Raw genomic sequence first — 17,065 nt, forward strand, 5'->3', positions numbered from 1 at the left:
GACCTTTTCAGTCACACACACTCTCATTTATGAATTTTCCATATGAGAATAAAAGGACAACTGTGTGAGAGTGTTTCGTGAGCACATGCATATATTTTCTCCAGTTCCCCAGTTCCTTCATATCTGGAGGGTAAGTCAAAATGTATACTCACCTCTGCACAAGGTGATCTGCCTGATAATATTTTCCATCAAGAAGAATTTGCACATCAATTACTTGTTGGCGCAAAAGGTTCTCACATTCAAGAATGTATCCAGCGATTTCTGCTTCATTCTGGAACTGGAGCCCAGAGTCCAACCTTTTAGAATCCTTCAATTTAAAATAGCAATTATCAATACCTGCCATATTCCAAGATCAAAGAAATAATAATATAGGCTATTGTTTTATGTTTAAAAGATGTCACCATTCCAATTTTTTGCCAAAAAGAGGCAGACTGTTTGTACACCAGGAGGAGAGTGTGGAGTGATGAGACTCCTAACCACTTCTCCCAGTCCCAAAGGCTATTTTTCCAAGTAATGTTTCTAAATTTCTGAATTCTCAATTCAATTGTTTATACCTTTTCCTTTTCCTTTATGCCTGCCCACCTGCACTCAACATTACAAGCTTCATGTGTGTCAGGAACTATGCCCAAGCTGCTCATTTGTGTTTCCTCAAGGCTTGGCACAGTGCTCAGCACATTGTAACTGCTCAGTAACTTATAAGTACATAGCTTCCTTAAGGATCTCAAACAAAAATCTATTCAGCAATCAATTATTATGATAATAAGAGCCAAATATCTTAATTCAACCAATTCACACCACCCCCACAACGAGTCCCTGGCAACTGACTTACGCTCTGCAGTGCCTTCCGAGCAAGTGTCAGTTTGTCTTCACAGCACACGCTGTCTCTCTGTACTCGGTTTGCAATCTGTTGCAGCATTTCCAATCTAAGGACAAAAAAAAAAAATAAGTATTTTTCCCTTTACCATTATTTTGTCAGTCATACTCATTTCCGGCTTATCGGGAGGAAAAAAAAAACCCATGTTAAACTTCATGAAGCTTTGAGGTACCTATGTCCTTCAGGGGAGTCATTGCCAAAGCTTATGCAAGAATTGATCAGTGTCGGGCCACAATTCACGGAGAGAAAGTTCTCACTGGAGTCGAGGCTGGTGCGAGTGCTCGTCGTGTTACTGAACACAGAATCGCTGCTGTGGTAACTGTAGCTACTGGTGTGCATTTTTATTCCAAAGATGATATCCTTTCTTTAAGCAATGAAGCACGACAGAAAAACAGAACGAACAAAAACCCTCCAAAATGCCCAACTTCCAGCGATAGAAAAATGCTTCTGAAAGCTAATGCTTTCAGGGCTGCTTCTTTAAATAAGCTTCAACATGCATATTCAACATGCAGCAAATAATATTCTGATCACTTTTCAAAGATCTTGCCTACAGCAACGCATTTTCCAGTTGAGGTTTGCCTTTTGTGGCTTGCCTCAAAACCCTACAAGTATGGACTAATCAGGGTGATTTGGGCGTCACTGAAAAAAAGATATGCCAAATACTTTAACTAAGAGTCATCGGATGTCATGAGCAACAAAACAACTCCAACTCTTCAAGGGATAAATGATATTTTGGATAAATGATTCTCAAATACCAATCATCAGTTTAGAGCACAGCATTCAAATGTAGCTTATGTTATGTGCTTAACCAGGTTTACCCAACCCATTGTGAAAGAGTTGACAGTTAGTTAAAAGGGATCAGTCAGTAATTTTAAAAGTGCAGTTTTTGTCCTGAAGTTCATTGGTGTACCTAACTGACCGGCTCTAAATTCACTAGGCAACTGTAAACCTGCAGGTTCCTGCGTACTTGTGACCTATGTGGATCTCCCTGGAGTTTTCTCTCCCTAATCATCTCTCTAATTAGTAATCCCCTCGAAATACCATGACTGTTCTTTCCAAAACCAAGGGGTTAAATAGAAACACAAAGGCAAAATTCACAAGCATCATTTGCCTTATCCTATTACTCTCCTATTGGCTCAGAGGCATAAGAATGTGGGTTGTTCTTCTCTGACTCTACCTCTTCTCCACCCCATACCATGAGCTATTGCCTAGGATGAACAGTTAATGCCAACAAACTTGTTACATCATGAAAACTAAGGGATCTACCCATCCATCTTCTGAGAATGAGACATTCTAACAAATGCTTGACTTCACTCCCTTAAACTACACACCCATAAAATCATGATATGGCTTTTGAGCTCTGGTGGAAAATTTCTCCCAACAGTGGCAAGTGGAAGTCTGACAGCTTGTAAATAAACAGAAAACGTGCCATTACATAGTGTTACAAATAGTTTCCACGCAAATCAAATAAACAGAATCATTTTAATTTAAAGGCCCAAACTCTAACCAGGTGGTAGTTATCTCTGTGAGGACATAACATTCTTTGGTCTTAAATGTGATAGTTTTCTAGTTTGTGCCACTAATGAACTAAGAGCTCTATTTTCATGGAAACTACATTGTGAGTATTACAAGTTACACTCTCTGTTTTGTTGGTAGCTAGGGAGGAATGCATGCCTCAATTTGAATGTTAGCAAATTTCTGCTCTTAAAACTATCCTACTCTGCTATCATGTGGGTTTATACTTCATGTTTCAGAGAGAACACACCAGTAGCACTGCATGATCTGCTATTATTGCACATCTGACTGGAAACAGTGCAAAGGAAGTCAAAAAAAAATGGTCTTGTGGATGCACACAGTGTCCTAATTGTGGGAGAGTTCCCTCTTCACCCCTTAATATCCAGTTCACTTTCCTTTCCTCCCAAGCCAACCTTTTTACTGCACCTTATTCCCAAAGTTCCCTTCTCTATCACTTTTCTCACCTTATTAAGGAACTCCTTAACTGTTGGAGTTCCTCAAGGGTCAGTTCTTGGCCCTCTTCTGTTCTCCATTTACACTCACTCCCTTGGTGAACTCATTCGCTCTCACGGCTTTGACTACCATCTCTACGCAGATGACACACAGATCTACATCTCTGCCCCTGTCCTCTCCCCCTCCCTTCAGGCTTGCATATCCTCCTGCCTCCAGGATGTCTCCACCTGGATGTCGGCCCGCCACCTAAAACTCAACATGAGCAAGACTGAGCTCCTCATCTTCCCTCCCAAACCCGGTCCTCTCCCAGGCTTCCCTATCACCGTGGATGGCACGACCATCCTTCCCGTCTCTTAGGCCTGCAATCTCGGTGTCATCCTTGACTCATCTCTCTCGTTCACCCCACACATCCTATCCGTTACCAAGACCTGCCGGTTTCACCTTTACAATATCGCCAAGATCCGCCCTTTCCTCTCCACCCAAATGGCTACCTTACTGCTACAGGCTCTTGTTATATCCCGGCTAGACTACTGTGTCAGCCTTCTCTCTGATCTCCCTTCCTCGTCTCTTGCCCTGCTCCAGTCTATTCTTCACTCTGCTGCCCAGCTCATCTTACTGCAAAACGATCTGGTCATGTCACTCCCCTTCTTAAACACCTCCAGTGGTTGCCTATCAACCTCCACACCAAACAAAAACTCCTCACTCTAGGCTTCAAGGCTCTCCATCACCTTGCCCCTTCCTACCCTCTTCCCTTCTCTCTTTCTACTGCCCACCCCGCATGCTCTGCTCCTCTGCCGCCCACCTCATCACCGTCCCTAGGTCTCGCCTATCCCACCGTCGACCCCCGGGCCACATCCTCCCGCGGTCCTGGAATGCCCTCCCTCCTCACCTCCGCCAAACTAATTCTCTTCCCCTCTTCAAAACCCTACTTAAAACTCACCTCCTCCTAGAGGCCTTCCCAGACTGAACTCCCCTTCTCCCTCTACTCCCTCTACCACCCCCACTTCACCTCTCTGCAGCTTAACCCTCTTTTCCCCCCATTTCCCTCTGCTCCTCCCCCTCTACCTTCCCATCCCCTCAGCACTGTACTCGTCTGCTCAACTGTATATATTTTCATTACCCTATTTATTTTGTTAATGAAATGTACATCGCCTTGATTCTATTTAGTTGCCATTGTTTTTACGAGATGTTCTTCCCCTCGACTCTATTTATTGCCATTGTTCTTGTCTGTCTCCCCGATTAGACTGTAAGCCCATCAAACGGCAGGGACTGTATCTGTTGCCGACTTCTTCATTCCAAGCGCTTAGTACAGTGCTGTGCACATAGTAAGTGCTCAATAAATACTACTGAGTGAATGAATGAATGAACCTTATCCCATCAAGAAGGAACTCCCTCCCCAGCTAATCTAACTAACCAATGCCATCCCCACTTTCAGAGCCCTCCTAAAATCCACCTCTTTCCCTAATTCCCCAAACCCAAGTCATACCATACCAAAAGTCACCACTAGCACTTACATATTTATTGACAACATCCCTCAGTCTTTACATACATGTGTGATCAACTGTCCGCCAGTCCACCTAATGACTGACCCATTTGAAAACATTAAGATGTCTGTCTTCCTCATTAGAGCATTAGCTACTTGTCAGCAGGGACCATGTCTCATGCTTCTGCTGTACTTTCCTAAGCACTTAGTACAGTACAGTGAACATAGTAGATGCTCATTAAATACCTTTACTACTATAATGTAAGCTTTCTTTAATGTGGGGTTATGCAAGAACACATATCTCATTCTCTATGAGAATTGGGAGTAATTATTTTAGAGCTTTGATAGTATAACACATATTTCCTTCCATTCTTTCAAAGATTTGATCTTTGAAGGTGGAAGCATGATGCAAATCCACTCATCATAAGCATTAGGCATTCTTGATTGAAGAAACCTGAAATCAATCAATCCAACAATGGTATTTATTGAGTGTGTACTGGGTGCACAGCAATCTACTGAACCCTTCGGAAAGTGCAATACAATAGAGTTGGTAGATTTGTTCCCTGTCCACAAGGAGCTTATGGTCTATAAGGGGAGACAGACATTAAAATAAATTACAGATAGGGAAAATGGTGAAGCTGAAAGTGGAACATATTGGTGCCTCTTCCTGAGAATGTGAATATACCAGATTTTCTTTAACATGGGAGTTGTTGGCTCTTACAGAACTCCCCCACCATAGAAAAATGTCTTGTAGCAGTCCTCTTGTCAGATGCCTCACAGATATGCATACACACAACCATTTTTTCCAATACTCCATTTAAACAATGCTGGACACAAAGGCTGTATCCAGTTAGGCTCACAAGATGAAACTAACACATTCTGATGTCACATTCTAGACAAAACATGTAGTGCAAACACACATTCTGGCAGAACTGAGCGTACTTTGAAAATTATAAAGGAAAACTAAAGAATTACTCTTCTTCCAGAGTTGTAAAAATGCCCAGTTTTACCACTGGGTCCAAACACCGAACAAATGGTGGATAGGTTAAGGACAATAAAAAATTTTATGGCATTTCCTAAGTGCTTACTATATGTCAAACTATGTGTCAAACATATGTTCTAAGCGCTGGGATTCGTACAAATTAGACTGGACAAAGCCCCTGTCCCACATGGGACTCACAGTCTAAATAGAAGGGAGAACAGGCATTTAAACACCATTGCACAGTTGAGGAAACTGAGTTACAGAGAAATAAAGTGACTTGTCAAATTGTCAGAGCCGGGATTAGAACCCAGGTCTTCTGACTTCCAAGCCCATGCTTTTTCCACTACACCATGCTGATTCTCACTTGGCCCACTGCTTCTTCCTACACGGGCAGACTGTAGGTCTAGGTCTGGCCCTATCAGAAACTATAATTCTCCTGAAAATGGCACCCCCTTAATTCCAACTTTGCTCAAGATCCCAAAATGTTAATCTAGAACGGTCTACAGAAGAAAGGTATACCAATAAAGGTTGTTCTGGGCAGGGAACATTTTTTCCAATTCTGTTGAATTATACTCTCCCAAGCGTGTAGTACAGTGCTCTGTACACAGTAAGCACTCAATAAATTCCATCAATTGACTGACTGAATAGAATACCTAAACTACAATTAAGAATCAAAAATAAAGCATATGCTAACATAGTCACATACACACATACCTCTCTACTTCTGGCCGAAGCAACTTCTCTCTTTCTAGCATGGCAATAATGAGTTTCCCCCATTCTTTCTCTATGTCATTTGGATGGTAGCCTTGCAGAAGTTTGATTCGTCCAAACTCTATCCAAACCTTGCAAAATACAGAATGGGAGATTAAGATGAAATTGTAACAAAATATCAATGTGACAATGCCTGCATAAAATATTGCTTACCTCTAGTAATTTATATAGTCGTTTAATTTTTGATTTCTCTATCTCCTTTGGTGGAATTTCTGTTTCTTTAAACTGCAAATATTGATTGTAAAGTGCCTAAAATGAAATGGAAAAAAATAAGAATACTGGTATGATTTCACAAAGCTCTTTCCAATGTTCTTTCATTTCATCACAGTATCTCCAACTGCTTGTGTTCTTGAAAATCAAGTGAAAATTTTCCAGCCCAACAAAGAAAATCAAGATTAGCAGATGCTGAAATATTAAACTTTCTTCTTCCCCATTAACCATATCATTTCGGAATTTCTGTAAGCAAAATAACTTTCCCACTGTTGGGGAAATTCCCAGGAGTGAACACAGGGGAGCACGTGGCCCCTGTTTATGGTCTTGAAGACATACCTTGAGAATCAAATTTATCTAAATTTAAGAAAGTCATAATGTATTATGCTAACTTTGTTCATATCACAACACAGTGTCACATAAATAATGATCCATCTTCTATATTAATATTTCCTTCGATTTACACTTAAATACATTAATTTCTTAGAAAAACAGAGTTTTTTCTTTTCTCAGTAACCACCGGGCTCCTTATTGGACTTCCACAATAACATTGAACCTTGTAGAGCACTACTAAGGCCTCCCATAAATATTAATGGATAATGAATGGGAAAAAGGAATAGGTGAAACTGATCAAAATGACCAGGGTCCATGATAGAAATGTATTTCAACGGGGAAAAGAAACCAAACGCATGGTTATAATGAAAATATTGCATTTGGGAAACAACTTTGTGCAGGTTGTTGTGTTTTCTACCTTACTGTAACTAATGAAATCTATCTTAAGTGAGAGCAGCGAGTCTTTAAGGCTCTTTGAAGGCACTTCTCGCCATTGGTTTGCGACCCCTGTTAACTAACACGAGGCAGAGTTGAATGATATTTAGGGGGCAGAGAGGAGCAACCGTGTCAATGCCCGAGGTTTACAAGGGCTTTTCCCACCTGTCCCCATGCCCCGCTTCTTTTTTCATGGTATTTGTTAACCACTGGGGTAGATATAAACTAGTCAGGTTGGACACAGTCCTAGTCCCACATGGGGCTCACAGTTTACATCCCCATTTTACATGAGGGAACTGAGTCAGAGAGAATTTAAGTGATTTGACCTTGGGCAGACAAGTGGCAGAGCTGGAAACAGAATCCAGGTCCTGCTGCTTCCCAGGCCCACATTCTCTCCATTAGGCCATGCTGCTTCTCTTTGCTAGGGTTGGCCAAAAGAAGCCTGCAAAGCTTATGGTGAAACCTAATCATGTATTTCAATCTGTTTCATTAGGGATAATAAATAAGAAGAAGAAGAATTTTGGTATTTGTCAGGCTCTTTCACTGTGTAAAGCCCTGTACTAAGTGCTGGGGAAGATACAAGATAATCGGGACAGAGATCCCTCATTGGACTTCCCAGTCTCAGAGGTGATGTTTAAATAGAGCAAGTATCCTTTCTGAACAGAAACTCTCACCTTTAGTTCTATGGGATTGTTGGGAAATGTCCTGTCAGATATTATAGTGACATGGTGCCTGATCCACTGGATGAGGTAGTTCACCATATTCTGGTATTCAACCCATTTGACTTCAACATCCTATAATGAACACCAGAAAAAAGAAAAGGAAAATATGAACCAACAATACATGTCCTTCTATAAAATTCAGTAACAAGATCATTTGGGAGTTAAAGACTTAAATGTATTTCCTGTTTTTGTTCAGTTGATATTTAACATGACTTGTAACCTGCAGGATTCATCCTACACAAGAAGAAAAGAATTGGACCTTCTCCTGGCAATCTACCTAATAATACATACATATATAATAATAATGTTGGTATTTGTTAAGCGCTTACTATGTGCAGAGCACTGTTCTAAGTGATGGGGTAGACACAAGGGAATCAGGTTGTCCCACGTGGGGCTCACCGTTAATCTCCATTTTACAGATGAGGTAACTGAGGCACAGAGAAGTTAAGTGACTTGCCCAATATACATACACATATGCTTACATATGTATGCACAAACACATATATGTAAGAGTTGAAATGAATAATACAAGAAGTATAGGAGGAAGGTGATGAATGAACCCAGAATGCTTCAGATGTGTACCCAAAAGAGCATAACAAAACAACTTTGAAAAGGAGTATTGACAAGCTGAAAACATGAAATTATAAAAGGGTTAAAGCTATAACTATAGATAGGAGCGATCAAAAGATGGCCAGAGATATGTGTTCCTCAAACTTTAAGGAGATAATATCCAAATCAGAAGATGACTTGAACACTCTAAAGACCGTGAGGGCCTGTAGAGGATTCAGCAAGACTGATCATTCATTCATTCATTTACTCAATTGCATTTACTGAGTGCTTACTGTGTGCAAAGCACTCTACTAAGCACTTGAGAGAGTACAGTATAACAATGAACAAATTCCTGCCCACAGAGAACTCACAGTCTAGAGGGGGAAACAGATATTAATATTAATAATAAATTACAGATATATACATAATATACAGATATATACAGAAACCATAAACCATACCCTTAGTGAATCTGGTGAGAGATGGCTTCAGATGGCCTTGGGCAGGGGCATTAGGCCAAAAGGGAAGCATTTAAAAAGGTTGGCCTCGATTGTAACGATAATAATTTTGGTACTTGTTAAGCACTTACTAAGTGCCAGGCACTGTATTAAGCACTGAGGTACCTGATAAATAAGGTTGGACACATAATCCCTTTCCCACATGGGGCTCACAGTCTAAGTAGGAAGAAGTATGATTTAACTGAGATAATTGAGGCACAGAGAAGTTTAGTGACTTGTTTAGAGAAGCAGCATGCTCAGTGGAAAGAGCACGGGCTTGGGAGTCAGAGGTCATAGGTTCAAATTCCGACTCTGCCACATGTCTGCTGTGTGACTGTGGGCAAGTTACTTAACTTCTCTGTGCCTCAGTGACGTCATCTGTAAAATGGGGATTAAAACTGTGAGCCCGATGTGGGACAACCTGATCACCCTGCATCTACTCCAGTGCTTAGAACAGTGCTCTGCACATAGTAAGCGCTTAACAAATACCAACATTATTATTAAATGTCACACAGCAGACAAGTGGCGGGGCTGGTATTAGAATCCCAGTCCTCTGACTCCTAAGCCCATTTGAGTTCACTATGAATGTCTTTTTCACCGAAGGCATAGTCAGGATTTGAAAAGATTTGGGAATTTTATGCAAATATGGGAGAAAAACTAATTAAAAGATTTAAGATGGCAGCATGAAAATGAAATCCCAAAATTCAACTCTCTAAAAATAAAAGTGTAATCTTTACAGTGTCTTAATATGTTGGTCTAGCCAAGGCAACACTATATATTTTAAATAGCAATATGCTACATTGCATTAATTTAATTCTAAAATAAAATTAAATACCAGTTGAGTGTAACCACAATGATTCAGCTCAAATTTTTTTACTTAGACTGTAATGAAAGCTTTGAATTTTTTAAAGTTCTCAGCTATAGGATCAATTAGCAAACAATTCAATGTGCTCATTCACCAACAGAACAATATCATACAGAGCAACAAATACATAGTCAATGACTTACATTTGCATTGATTCCTTCGCCACCTTCTGGTACTTTGGGAAATGCATCATAAAGTGATGACACATAAGTTATTACTGACTTCTCATCAGGTGAAGAGACGTCAACATCTAAGAGCAGAAATATATACAGATTATTCTCCAGGACCATTAGGATTGATTTCTATTCTAGCTAATTGGTAGCAACGATTACTAAAGAACTTACCTTCAGGATCCAGAAGTCTTGTGACACCAATTTTCTCTGCTACATAAAAAGCATGTTCTAAATTTGCAAGGTTGCTTTGAACAGCAACGGTATTCATGTCTATCAGGTCCGGCCTAAAAGAAAAGCAAATTATATGTCTTAATACCTTTTCTTAAGGCAAAACTGCATATTTTGGAACCTCAGAACTCATTTGGCCATAGAACATGCTTTCAGTTTCTTCAAAATAGAAATGAATACAGTATTTAACACTGCTGAACACCTAAACAAAGACTTTTGAGATTATTTGGAGACCAAAATAAGAAAATGTTCCTTTACTGGTGTGGAAAAGTTACACACCAAAAAAAAAGCCTTAGATAAAAGCCTTAGATAAAAGTTCACATGAATCATTCATTTTTCAAAGACCGAAAAAGAACCCCTGATGGAGAACAGCATGCTAAGACACTGAAATAAATTTGATTGATTCAACATCTGCTTAAAGAGCAATTCTGGGGGCTTCCAGAGAACCCTGTGTCTGCATAAGAAATCAATAATAGTGCTGTAGGGAGATACCTGGTTTGTGATAGCCTTGTGAGATAAAATGAAGTAGAATCTTTCAGGTGGCTGGGGGAAATGGTCAATAGGGAGTAGACTAAAGAAAAAAGCAATGAGCAAAGTGAAATTTTGGTGAATATTCTCTGTTGAGGGCGATGTTTAATTGCCGATTTTTGGATGCCATTCTTCAGCTGAACTGATTTCTACAATGTATTTTCTTTTAGAATTGTGAGCCCGGTGTTGGATAGTCCCTAATTGTTGTTGAATTGTACTTTCCAAGCACTTAGTACTGTGCTTTGCACACAGTAAGTGCTCAATAAATATGGCTGAATGAATGAACAAGTCCAATCCAATTACCTTTCATCTACCTTAATGCTTAGTACAATGCCTGGCACAAAGAAAGAGCTTAACGAATACCAGAATTATTATTATTACAGGCTTAACAAAACAACACGGGTGTAGTAATCAAAAACAGAAGACAATATACATCTTAGTCCAGTACTTTATCTTTGGCTCCTCAGGAATACTGTTTCCACATTTTAAACTTTGAATTGAAAGGAGAAAAACCAAAGCCTGAATGAACCTACACGAATTTTTGCCAAATTAACCAGTCACTGCATACTACATGAAAATTCCAAAGTCTGATAGGAAGCAAGATGGAAGACATGATGCTGTACATTAATAAAAGTAAAATTGAATCCATGTATTATATCACTTGGATTCACAACTTGGCTAAACTTAGAAAAGTTGGAAGTTTAACAGCCCCGCTATATTATGAATTATACTATAACCCTATCATAATATAAAAGTTGTACTGAATTATCAGAAAACTGAATACCGAAAGAACTTTAGAGTCTCCCATATTTTGAAAGGCATTTGATTTCAAGAACACAAAACTAGGAAAAACTAACATTCACAGACAATTCTGTCATGTGTTAAGACATTTTTGCCTCTCAACAATCCCATAAAAGTGAATTTACACTTCAGAAAATGGGAGAAGTGGGCTTACCATATTTTAGAGCTGGAAAGCAATGCATTTCTTTTAATTTATATATATATATATATTTTAAAATATACAATTTTTTGGTTGTATGTTATATACAATGTAAAGACAGAAAAAAATTAAATATGGCCATTTGCTCCTACCACACTCTATGATTGAAATATATAAATTTGGGGCTCTTATTTTAGTTCTTATACAGTTAATGCTGCCCCTGAAAAACCTTCTCTCAAATAAAAATAAATATCTAAATAAACTTCATCATATCTATTTGAACTGATTTTGTAAAGATGAGGATTGCCCAAAAATACAGAAATAGGTTGATACAAGTTTGGCCGATAGTCTAGACAGGAGTAAATATTTATACGCTCTTTTAAAAAATTCTGTCTTGTTTCCATAAAATTCTTACTTTCTGGAGAAATAGATGCCAGGGCCTCCTCAACCCGCCAATTTTTAGAACAAGAAAGAGCAAGTTGTTACATGAACACTACCATTACAAAAATTTAAAAAGCAAGCAAACACTGAGTAATTCCAGCAACGATGAATGAGTCATTGAAGGGTAACATTTTCAACTCAGAGTGAGAATAAAACTTTCACCATAGTGACAGCCATTTCACCCCAAAGGTAGTCTCAAACCTCAGTTAAATAATCACTTTTTCACAACAGTTAACACTATAATATGAATATAAATGCTGTACATTATTTAAGTCTAACAGTGAATTTTAGTTATACTCCTTTGAAAAACTGACAGGAATGACACATACTTGGCTAATGAAGAATACTGAAAGAAAACAATGAAACATGAAAACCCCAATAAGAAAAATAAATCCAAACGTCATGAAACTCTACCATAAATTTTACCTTTTACCTCTTATGGCCATCCACTGAGCCTCTTCATTTATCTTTCATGCTGCCACTCCCCCACCACCGTATTCAAGAAAATTTCTTTTTGAGAATTTAAATTCTTGAGAATTGAGAATTCTTTAATCCCTAATCCCTTAGAATCAGTCCTACTACTGGTCTAGTGGGAAATAATCAATCAATCAATCGTATTTATTGAGCGATTATTGTGTGCAGAGCACCTTATCAAGTGCTTGGGAGAGTACGACAGAGTTGGTGGGCAGATTCCTTGCCCACAAAGTCTAGAGGGGGATACAGACATCAATGTAAATTAATTACAGATATATACCTAAGTGTTGAGAGGATGAGGGTGGGTGAAAATTATTATTGTTAGTAGTAGTAATAATAATACTATTACTTGATAAAGTGCCAATCCGGGTTCAAGTTCCAGTACTGCTGAGGCTGGCCAACCTGGGTAATAATCATGTATGCCTTTTACAAAGTGTTGCATCCCTGCTCTCTCTCCTAAAGACTTAGGGCTAAAGACTGAAACAGCACTACCTAGTGATTATAGCCTGGGCCTGGGGGTCAGAAGGACCTGGGTTCTAATCGTAGCTCTGTCACATACGTGCTGTGTGATCTTGGGCAAGTTACTTCGCTTTTCTGTGCTACCTCAGCTATAAAATGGGCATTAATATTGTGAGCCCCACGTGGGACATGGACTGTGTCCAACCTCATTACCTTGAATCTACCCCAGCGATTAGAACAGTGTCTGGCACATGGTAAGTGCTAACAAATACCATTAAAATAAAGGATCACCAGGCACTCTTGATGGGAGACGCCATGACCATCAGAGTTATCATTCTAACTGCATAGTATCAGAAACTATCATTAGAGTGGGTACTCTGATGGAGTGATAATAGTAATGTTGGTATTTGTTAAGCGCTTACTATGTTCAGAGCACTGTTCTAAGCGCTGGGGTAAATATAGGGTAATCAGGTTGTCCCACTTGGGGCTCAGAGTCTTAATCCCTATTTTACAGATGAGGTAACTGAGGCACAGAGAAGTTAAGTGACTTGCCCACAGTCACAAAGCTGACAAGTGGCAGAGCCAGGATTCGAACCCATGACCTCTGACTCCCAAGCCCGGGCTCTTCCCATGGAGTGGAGTACCCACTCTACTGATAGTTTCTGATACTATGCAGTTAGAATGATTACCAAATTAACATTTCCAAACCCAATCGTCCACTCAGTTCACCTGTACCTTCTCCATTGAGTAGGATATCTACACCAGCATTTGTGATTGCATCAGCCTCCTTGCTGACCTTCCTGCATCCTGACTTTTCTTCTCAGTTTTCTAGAAATTTATTCAATCCACATCACCCCTCTCATCAAGAACATACAGTGGCTGCCCATCCATCTCCACGTCAAACAGAAATTCGTGTTTTAAAGCACTCAATTGCTCGCCTCCTAGCTTAACTCACTGATTTCTTACTATAACCCAACTCATACTCTTCGCTCCATAAACGACAACCTACTCAATGTCTCTTTTACTCATTCCTTCCCCCATCCTCCCTGTGGCCTGGAACTTCCTCCCCCTTCATATAGGACTGATGACTGTGCTTCCTTCCTACAAAGATTTGTTAAAATCACATTTCCTCCAAGAAGCCTTTCCCGAATAAGCCCTCATTTCCCCTACTCCCTCTCCCTTGTGTGTCACTTGTGCACTTGGATCTGTACCCTTGAAACACCCCACACTCAGCTCCACAGCACTTATGTGTATATATGTGCAATTTATTAATTTATATTAATGTCTGTCTTTCCTTCTAGACTGAGGAGGCAGCGTGGCATAGGGATAAAGCATGGGCCTGGGAGTCAGAAGGTCATGGGTTCTAATCCCGACTCCATCCACTTGTCTGCTGTGTGACCTGGAGCAAGTCATTCCATTTCTCTGGGTCTCAGTTACATCATCTGCTAAATGGGGATTGAGACTATGAGCCCCATATGGGACAGGGACTATATCCAACCTGATTTGCTTGTACCCACCCCAGCGCTTAGAACAGTGCCTGGCATATAGTAAACGCTTAACAAACACCACAGTTATTATTATTATAAGCTCCTTGTGGGCAGGGGATGAGACTACCCACTCTTTTGTGCGGTACTCTACCAAGTGCTTAATGCAGTGCTCTGCGTGGATCTGCGCTTAGTACAATGCTCTGCACACATTAAGAGCTTAAAAAATATGATTGAATGAATGAATCTGGTAAAATGGGGATTCAATAACTATTTTCCCTCCTATTTAGACTGTGAGTTATATGCAGGAAAGAGACTATGTCTGATCTGATTATCTTGTGTCTACCCTCTTGCTTAATACAGTTCTTGGCATACAGTAAGTGCTTAACAAATATTAAAATTCTCTTAATAATATTATTCACAGGAGGGTTCAGTGGTAGGACTAGCAATATGCTCCCAAAAGGATCGATCCTGCCTGCATAGTTCAGTAACCATTAATTTGGCTGAACAATCAATAATCCTGTCTAATAGAGACATGCATATATGTTAAGAGGTAAGGGGGGATTGGATTAAGAATTGAAAGGACAGAGATAGAAATTGGAAAATAGGTTTATTGGAGGCTTTATAGTTTGCAGCCACTTTCATCTTTAAAAGGATAATCTTTGGAAGCAATGCAAGAAGGGAAAGACCTATCCTTTGGCCTTCTGGCCTATTTACTCACTACTCTGTCATATGGGCAGGGATTATGTCTGTTTACTGTTGTATCGCACTTTCCCAAGTGCTTATTACAGTGCTCTATATACAGTAAGCTCTTGACAAATACGATTGAATGTATATGCAAAACGTCCAGTTTTATCTCTACTGTCTCCGATCCCTTGTTTAAAAAAAAAGCTTTCTTTTTCCAGGGACTCCCTCCCCTTTCAAACCCAGCAGTACAAAAGCCCTTCTGAAATTATACCTCCTTGATTAACTTTCTTCTCCTAAGGTCAAAACAGTCTGCCATTTAGGAATTACTATACTAGTAGTGTCTCAGTACACATCAAATTACTCCACTATTTAACCACTTAACTCATCTTTTTCCTTCAAAGGCTTAGGAAAAATCACATCTCCTGTAAGAGGCCTTCCCCGACTAAAGCCATCATTTCTGCTACTCTCTCTCCCTTCTGTGTCACTTAAACACTTGTATCTATACTAATAATAATAGTAATAATAATGTAGTATTTGTTAAGCACTTACTATGTGGCAGGCACTGTACTAAGCTCTGGGGTGGATACAAGGTTGTCCCACAGGATCAGTCTTTATCCCCATTTTACAGTGAGGTAACTGATGTACAGAGAAGTTAAGTGACTTGCCCAAGGTCACACAACAGACAAGTGGAGCTGGAATTATAACCCACATCCTCTGACTCCCAAACCCGTGCTTTTGCCACTAAGCCATGCTGTATTTCCATAACCAAAATTTTTTGTTTTGAATTCACTATTCCTCCTCCATCTATCTCTCCATGTCTTTCAAACAATGTCCTACTCATTCAGCCATTGGTACAAAGTGCCCAAACAATCGATTTATAAATAATGCAAATATGTGTTTATTCAAGGAACTCCAATTCCTCCTATTTAGATTGTGAGCCCCATGTGGGACAGGGACTGGGTCCGAACTGATTAATTTCTATCTACCAGCATTTAAAATGGTCTTGAGTCATAGTAAAAACTTAAAAATTCTATGTTAAAACATTACTTGTGCTTCATCAAGGAGTTAGCTGGTTCCCTGTGTCACATATAATGCCAGCTAGTAAACGTGCGGGGAAGCAGGCCATTCCAAGGAACCCATAAAAAAAGGGTACTAAGTCTAAGAACCCCTTGCCACATCACTACTTTAAATGAGTTCCCCATCTCAGTGTCTTTAGCTGTCCTTTAACTTATCACCATCACTCAAGTCCACAGAAATTAACTAGGAGAGGGAAGCAGAGAACAAGACGACACATTCTAGGACTAAAGCCCAGGATCCTTTAGGATATGAATGCTAACTTCCACCCTCCCTCTTTCTCCAGCCACCAGGTTAGGTTAGGTAAGGTAGTGGCAGGACGAAAGTGTAGGGCAGCAGAAGGGCAGGGCCATTCTAGGGTACAGCAGGTAAGGACCAATTTTTAGACTGGACACAATTCCTCCCAGCAAGTTATTGAAAGGTACATACAGAGGATGGTAATGCTAAATTGGGTAAGTATGGATGACCAACAAGAATCTAAACTCATGCCTTGTCGCCAAAATGCATCTCCCTGTTTGAAAATATCTGTGCCTGTCTCCCCTGTTCAAGTGGGAGCTTTTTGCAGGCAGACATCTTTCGGACTTCTGTTGTCCTTTCCCAAGCATTTACTATAGTACAGTCAGTAGTATTTATTGAGTGCTTACTCTGCAGCACAATGAACACAGTGCTTGGGAGAGGACAACAAATTTAGAAGACGAGATAGAAAAGCTGCATTGCCAAGTGGAAAGAGCACGACTAGGAGTCAGAAGACCTGGGTTCTAGTTCTAGCTCTGCCTCCTGCCTGATGTGTGATTGTACGCAAGTCACTTGACTTTTCTGCGCCTCAGTTACCACATCTGTAAAATGGGGATGAATCGATCCATCATATTTATTGAGCATTTTCTATAC

The 17,065-nt window shown here is 39.9% G+C and overlaps 1 protein-coding gene across 1 annotated transcript in view; it reads right to left on the reverse strand.

The window, feature by feature from the left end:
• LOC100073893 (dystonin) overlaps positions 1 to 17,065 on the reverse strand; it is a 416,997-nt gene that overhangs the window by 121,413 nt on the left and 278,519 nt on the right. The window contains exons 11-17 of the mRNA XM_029062300.2: positions 10,034 to 10,146; positions 9,833 to 9,939; positions 7,731 to 7,850; positions 6,232 to 6,327; positions 6,022 to 6,149; positions 830 to 923; positions 153 to 307 (exon numbers count right to left, since the gene is read on the reverse strand). Coding sequence (XP_028918133.1) covers positions 153 to 307; positions 830 to 923; positions 6,022 to 6,149; positions 6,232 to 6,327; positions 7,731 to 7,850; positions 9,833 to 9,939; positions 10,034 to 10,146 — 813 coding nt within the window. The remainder of the gene's footprint in view (positions 1 to 152; positions 308 to 829; positions 924 to 6,021; positions 6,150 to 6,231; positions 6,328 to 7,730; positions 7,851 to 9,832; positions 9,940 to 10,033; positions 10,147 to 17,065) is intronic.

This window comes from Ornithorhynchus anatinus, chromosome 1, assembly GCF_004115215.2.
Source record: "Ornithorhynchus anatinus isolate Pmale09 chromosome 1, mOrnAna1.pri.v4, whole genome shotgun sequence".
In the NCBI taxonomy this organism is placed as follows: Eukaryota; Metazoa; Chordata; class Mammalia; order Monotremata; family Ornithorhynchidae; genus Ornithorhynchus; species Ornithorhynchus anatinus.